Genomic DNA, 6,761 nt, shown 5'->3' with positions numbered 1-6,761 from the left:
ATATAATTAATTTAGTTATTCTAATTCCATTCGTTAATGAGAGAGTATTAATGTTAAAAAAAAAGGATAACTGAGAAAGCAAAATCATGTTAATATTATTATATGCTATTGCTTCAATATCAGTCTTTTTATAAGAGAAATAATTAAATAATAAAGTTAGATTACATTCGCTTACTTTTTTTTTTTTTTTCTTTTTTTCTTTTAACTCCATAAATGAAAATTGAATTGTCTCATTCGTCTTACAAAAAAAGCACGAATTCCATTAAATCAAAATAAAGAATTACGTTACTTTTCTCTCAATCGTGATACTTTGTCCTATTCCTCGAACCTAAATAACGAGAAAAAAAAAAAAAAAAAAAAAAAAAAAAAAAAAAAATATTGCGAAACTATATATATATATAATTTAACAATACATTTGTCTCTATATTCATATATCACAGTAATCTAGAAATATATAAGTCTAGCATCTTCTGGATTTTGTTCCACAGGACAGTATGGGCATTTCAGTCTAGAAAGAAATTGATTCGTTTAAAAAGTAGCAAAAAATTTGATTGAAATAAACATTGATTTACATTTCATCTTCGTTATATTCTAATAACATACTTGTTTGCATTGGTGAGCTTATTTAATGCATCCCTTGATATTACGTGACCGCAAACTAATTTCATTGGCGGATTGTTTTCTGTACTTTGTTGTCGTAGGATCGGACATGCGAAAACCGAATGATAACGACTTTGTTTACCCAAATCTATTTCGATCTATTTATAGGGGGAAAAAAAAAAAGAAAAGAAAAGATAAAAAGATAAAAAGAAAAAAAAAAAAAAGGAAAAAAAAAGAAACGAAAAGAAAAGAGAGATATGAAATAATTAATTGTCATTGTCTTATTATCAATGAACGTTGTTAATCAGATTTACCGGAAGTTCATCCTTTCCACTCCATATACCAGTTACTTGTCTTTGTTGCATAACCTGTTTAATATTGAGAAGAGCAGGAAGTGCTGTACATCCAGCATTGATACTGCGAAATAAATATCTTATCATCGTTGCTAATCAAAAATTGTAACAATTATCTATCTTCTATTCAACTTACCAAACCGAGAGTGGACTGTCAACGCTTAATCCTAACAATGTACATGCTTCTTTTGTAAAAACATCATGAATGTCAAGCCATAATGTTGGATCTAATAAATGACTATACGGGGATGATTGTATTCCATTAGGTAAATAAAGTAATGTTCCCATTAAAGCTTGTACTTCTTTTTCATGACGTCCAACAAACTGTGTAAGATTCTGACGAGCATACATTATTGCCTCCGTTTGTTTACTAGGCCCTTGTTGTACAAGCCTTATGAAATGTAATCTATGTAACTTAAATTCAAGAGATGAATTCTGGAATAATTAAAATCTTCTTTAGGACAAATCTAATTAATTCCGTATACATTAAAAATCGTAGACTGTTATCGTTTTAATATAAATTTACTTGTGCCAAAAGAGCTTCCCTGTGTTTCTTAGCCCACTCAAGTGCAGGTTCTAAATTTCTTTGCTTCAAACAATCAAGTATATAATTTAATTCTGTGAACGGTTCTTTCCTGCCTTCGTCGGTTTTAATTCCTGCTTCCTAAAATATTTCTAACTATATCGTTTTCTTGAAAATTATTACTACGTATTTTACAATATGAAAATGAGCAAGTGATTGTACATAAAGTACCGCGATAAAAAAGAAAAAATTTTCCCTATACGTAATCTATCTCCTATTTCATCAAAATGGTTTTATAATCAATTAGATAGCCATTATTTAACTTATAAGAAATGTATGCGTATGTGCGATAAGTATTTTTTTGATATATCAAAATAAAAAAAGAAAAAAAAAAAAGAAAAAAAAAACTATCCATATATAATCTATTAAAATACAAATACGCAAAATGATATATAAAATTATGAATAATGAGATGCCTCCTCAATTATTGGTTATAAATTTACTGTTGCCAATTCGTCTGCAATATCCAGCATTCCTTGACGATAGAAGTGTTGACAGATAACTTGATTAAGAAGATGAGATTTTTCTGGACCAGAAAATACATCTTCTCGACTTGTACTTGCAAAATCGGCAATAAAATTTCTGTCAATAGCTTTGCCCACTTTAGATACCGTACTATGTAAATCTCGATGATCGGTTGCCAAACGTTGTACAGTATCACGAACCTTTGTCATTGCTTGTTTCAATACCTGCACTTGACCAGGTGTCAGTTCATGATCAGATGGTGCTGAGAGAAACAATAGATTATTTTTAATATTTAAAGGTATTAATGTGTACATAAGAAAAATGTTTCAATGCTGATAAATGAGGCTCGATCAAAAAATCATTTTAAATAGGTTATAAATATGAAAAAATAATTGGCCTTATATTAAAACCTTTACAAACTTTATTTCGTTACTCTCGTGTAATAAGTTTTAATATAATCCTGTTATAATCTGACAAAATTCATCACGATTTCTGCTGAATCATAACAACAAAACGAAATTGTATAGAGTCGAGTCAAGGACATCATATATCTTAATATATCACGTAATTCTTACCTTCTTCTAATTCCTTTTTTAACGACTCGATATGATTTATTAAATCACGTAAAACATTATCTGCATGTTCGTTAATAGCACCAAATTTCAATAGAACTTTGTCAACTTCGCGCTCAACAGCGTTACAAGCCTCCATTGTTGTTTGTCTTCAATGTACTCATGTTATAATTAAAGGCGATACACCAAAACTCCAGTAGAAATTCAGGTTGAACGAGGCGCGCTCTGGTGGTGAATTTTCGAATTAAAAATATCGCAATGTGATTGGCTGAAAAAGATATACGTATTTAATATTGGTACTACTGAGGATAACTCGTCGGATAAAGGTTGGCAATACTGATTAAACGCTTTCTTCCGGCTTCGCTATACTGGCTGGCTCACTGAATAAGTCGCCATTTGTAACAAATTCCTTGATCACTGAGCGTTGAGCAGCAAGAAACGTCCTAGGGAACGATCGGAGTGGTTATATCGAAACAGTAAGAAAGATATAAATCTTATGTTCGTATCAGTGCACATTAAAGTCGACAATGTTCGACAAATATTTCTTTTCGACGACATGTTTTTCTAACCAAAATTCTTATCCGAAAAATATATATCTTAATAAACATATGTCAAATAATACTATTTTATAAAGGGACTCGAATAATGTATTTAATATTGTTGTAAAGTGACGTCAATGAACGTTAGATAAAATATTATTTTATCTATGATAGGAACAAAAGTTTAGATTATTTTCTTGTATGATAACATTATTCATTAGTGTATAGCTAGGTACTCGTTTTTCTATAATGCATTACCAAAAGATATATTTCATAAATTTCACGAAAACTTTATCATCATAATCATTATTATTATTATTATTATTATTATTATAGTAATATCGTAGTAGAACGTATATTAATTAAAAATAATATTATTTGAAATACAAATGTGAAATTATGAAACAAATTGTCGCATAGGTCATGTTTCGCTTTTAGGTAAAATATATCATGGATGAAATTGAATGTCAATATAACTTGGGAAACTATATTTACACTATTAGAGACACAAAGGACGTTCACGCAAGATTGAAAAGTGGTAATTTATCAATCGATTTGAAATACATATAAATAATTTGATTGAAGTTTATAAAAAATTCACGCATAGACATTTTTAATTTCCAGATCCTGTTTTTGTTGCAGAGTATATTAAATTAAATGGTGCTAATTTGGAATATCAAGTAAGAAGTATAAATGCAATAGCAGGTTGGTACACGTTGTTAGAGGAAATATATTTATTATTAATTGTATTAAATGAATTCTTTTGACAGTCTAATGTCTTTTACAATTGGTATATATGTTTTAATTAAATCTTAAATAATAATATATTAATAGTATTAAACGTTTGATTTCAGATACCTCGTTTGTCTGGACAAGGAGTAAGACATTGTTACTCATTGAAGCTTACGATGCTAGGAAAGAAAAATTTAGAGATTCTACGATAAAAAAGAAAACTCTTTGGAAAGAAATAGCATTAGAATTTGAGAAGAAAAATTATTACGTGTCAGCTGAAAATTTAGATAAAAAGTTTAGAAATTTGAAAAGAACGTACATCAAGATCCGTGATAATATTAGGAAATCGTCAATGGGAAAGGATAGAATTACATGGGAGTATTATGATTATTTACAAAAAATTTATGAAAAGGATTATACTATAGATATTCCTAATATGATAAATACGAATTTAGTTAAAAGCGAAGATAACGAAAAGATATCTCAAAATTTTGTTCATAGTGAGAGTTCATTGTCTGGAAAGTCCGTAGCAGATGATGAATTTATCGAAGTATTATCCGATCAGCTCGATCAATCAGACCATTACGATGGTAATACGCAAATAGTATGTGATACAAAACCAAATACTATACGTGAAAGAATAAAATTAAGGACACAAAGAAAGAGACAAATGAAAACGCTTAGAGAAGAACATCTTAGTTTAGAAAAAGAAAAGGTTAAAGAGCTTAGACGTCTGAGAGAGGCAATAGAAAATAACAATGAAATACAAAGAGAACGTAATCAACTTTTTTCAGCTCTAATAATGAATATAACATGTGAAACCTTGAATGAGTTTAAATTTGGATCTTTTTGTGAAAAGGTATAAAAATATTATTAATTCATATATTGCAAAGACAGGGTATTAAATGTGAGTAAAGATAAAGTTATTATAAAAATAAATCCTTCTCAGAAGATATTCATTATTCACATGTTTAAACTCGATCAAAATGGAGCCAAAGCAATCCAATTCGATCTAATGTATTTATATATAGTGTATATCTAAGCTTATTACTATATAACATGTATATACTTGTATAGTAGAATATAGGAAAAAGTGATTTAATCGATTGATTAAATTTATATATGTCTATAAAGATAAATGTGTATATATAATAGATTTTTTTTAATAATAAAACATACATTTTGCTAACTACTACAATTTTGTAATAATTGCAAAATAAAGTTATCGATAATTAGTTTTACGATTAGTCGTTGAATTAGCGAAGAAAATTGAAAAATTCAATTTACTTGATAAAATGGTTCTTGTACACTTTGATCCAATTTCTTTTTATGGAATTATTTTAAATGCACATTGATACAACTTTGGCAGTTTATATTTACAAGGTATAATAATAAAAGCAATACCATCTTTGTTGTCTTGAGCATGGAACATAAAATTTCAATTACATTTTAGAACTAACTGGGTTAATTTCTACTACAATTTTTTCAATCAATAATAATAACAACAACAACAACAATAATAATAATTATTATAATAATAATACTAATATAGATGGATATTCGAAGACAAAAATGTACGTGATTATATCTTACAATTAATCGAGAAGAAACCATTTGTATTACGAATACGACACTTGTTATTTGGATCATATATGTAACCTAAGATTATTTGTACAAATATTTTAACTTGGAAATTACAATTATATATATATAGATATATACACATAATTGTAATTTCATATTGATAAATAGAAGCATATCGTCTATATAACAGTGGTATACCCTAGTTTCTTGGAATATATTCATTTAAGTAATTTATAAGAAGTATATATATACATACAGAGAAATTCATATTACATCAATTACATTTATTTGTTCATTGTTCGATCTTTGAACCCTAAAATGAAATAAATCATCGTTTAATTAAAATATTAATCTTAACCTGTTAATAAATGTATTAACTCATTAATGATAACATGATTGAATTTTAAATAGATTGAGGATTATGATAGAAAGCAAAGAAGAAGAAGAAGAAGAAGAAGGAATAAAACTAACCCATTCTTGAGCCATCATTAGTATAGTCGTGTTTGATAATTTTGGTCCAATTAATGGATTCATTTGCGCCATGTAACAACACAACCAGCTGGAATAATAATATGTCTTTAACGATAGAATATTTTTTTGATATTAATCACTGAATGATACTTACAATAACCAACAAGTAAACGCTGTTAATATGAGAACAACTTGTAGTATTCTAAAGTGGATGCAGAGAGAAATAAAAATTAAGAAATAGAGAAATAGAAATAATTAATTCAAAAAGAATATCTTTAGATCTATGGGAAAATTTTTCATTGACAGATAGACCACAGTGGGATGGGCCGTATTAAAATATTTAATGTATATATATCATACCCACGATTTGGTCCAGTAGGTACGAAACAAGGTAAAGCTATACCAACAGCTCCCCACAAAATGGTAAATACTAATATTGGTACTACGGATGCTCCCATTTTACGATCTATTCGAATTATATCAACGAACGAGAAACGAAGGAACAGAGTTCTATGAAATTACGAATTCTGACCAGCGGGATGTCGACTCGAGTGTGTGTAGTAATCACATGAGTAAAATACTCGATATAAATCGATATGACATCGAAGATATTTCACGTGACTACAATGAATAATCGTATAGTATATCGTATCGTATCGATTCGATACGATATACCGCGAATTTCAAACGAAGAACAAAGAAACTACGTTTCCTTATAATAAACATATAAAATCGATATAGAAAATGTTATAAAAAATTCTCTTTAATTCTGTTTTAAAAAATTCTTTACTTTTTTCTCTTCTAGTTCGTAAAAAAAAAAAAAAAAAAAACTATTGAAAATATCCTTGACAAAATTAATTGT

At 28.1% G+C, this 6,761-nt stretch overlaps 3 protein-coding genes across 9 annotated transcripts; 1 reads left to right on the top strand and 2 right to left on the bottom strand.

Annotated features, from left to right (window-relative positions):
• Window position 1: 1 nt before the first annotated feature.
• On the bottom strand, window positions 2-2,753 carry LOC124955697 (E3 ubiquitin-protein ligase RMND5A). Of its 2 annotated transcripts, XM_047510503.1 has the most exons (7): window positions 2,577-2,752; window positions 1,980-2,263; window positions 1,480-1,617; window positions 1,090-1,388; window positions 915-1,017; window positions 604-758; window positions 2-508 (listed from the first exon to the last, which is right to left on the bottom strand). In XM_047510503.1, exons 1-7 carry the CDS (start codon window positions 2,710-2,712, stop codon window positions 445-447), a joined length of 1,179 nt encoding a protein of 392 aa, XP_047366459.1. In that variant the 5' UTR covers window positions 2,713-2,752; the 3' UTR covers window positions 2-444. The 2 variants fall into 2 exon arrangements, with proteins under 2 accessions (XP_047366459.1, XP_047366460.1); XM_047510504.1 differs by lacking the exon at window positions 1,480-1,617 and having other exon boundaries at window positions 2,577-2,753.
• Window positions 2,754-2,920: 167 nt separating this feature from the next.
• On the top strand, window positions 2,921-5,036 carry LOC124955698. Of its 6 annotated transcripts, none has more exons than XM_047510505.1 (4): window positions 2,921-3,049; window positions 3,551-3,650; window positions 3,737-3,817; window positions 3,967-5,036. In XM_047510505.1, the coding sequence occupies exons 2-4, from the start codon at window positions 3,563-3,565 to the stop codon at window positions 4,707-4,709; spliced, it is 912 nt and encodes a 303-aa protein (XP_047366461.1). In that variant the 5' UTR covers window positions 2,921-3,049; window positions 3,551-3,562; the 3' UTR covers window positions 4,710-5,036. The 6 variants fall into 6 exon arrangements, with proteins under 6 accessions (XP_047366461.1, XP_047366465.1, XP_047366462.1 ...); XM_047510509.1 differs by having other exon boundaries at window positions 2,938-3,049; window positions 3,533-3,650; window positions 3,755-3,817; XM_047510506.1 differs by having other exon boundaries at window positions 2,938-3,049; window positions 3,533-3,650.
• Window positions 4,990-6,485, bottom strand: LOC124955699 (V-type proton ATPase subunit e 2-like). The gene is made up of 4 exons (XM_047510511.1): window positions 6,260-6,485; window positions 6,054-6,101; window positions 5,900-5,987; window positions 4,990-5,741 (listed from the first exon to the last, which is right to left on the bottom strand). The coding sequence occupies exons 1-4, from the start codon at window positions 6,355-6,357 to the stop codon at window positions 5,721-5,723; spliced, it is 255 nt and encodes an 84-aa protein (XP_047366467.1). The 5' UTR covers window positions 6,358-6,485; the 3' UTR covers window positions 4,990-5,720.
• Window positions 6,486-6,761: the final 276 nt, after the last annotated feature.

This window comes from Vespa velutina, chromosome 19 (assembly GCF_912470025.1).
Source record: "Vespa velutina chromosome 19, iVesVel2.1, whole genome shotgun sequence".
NCBI classification, from domain to species: domain Eukaryota; kingdom Metazoa; phylum Arthropoda; class Insecta; order Hymenoptera; family Vespidae; genus Vespa; species Vespa velutina.
Note: the sequence above shows the minus strand (reverse complement) of the source record. Positions and strands in the feature narration are given on the sequence as shown.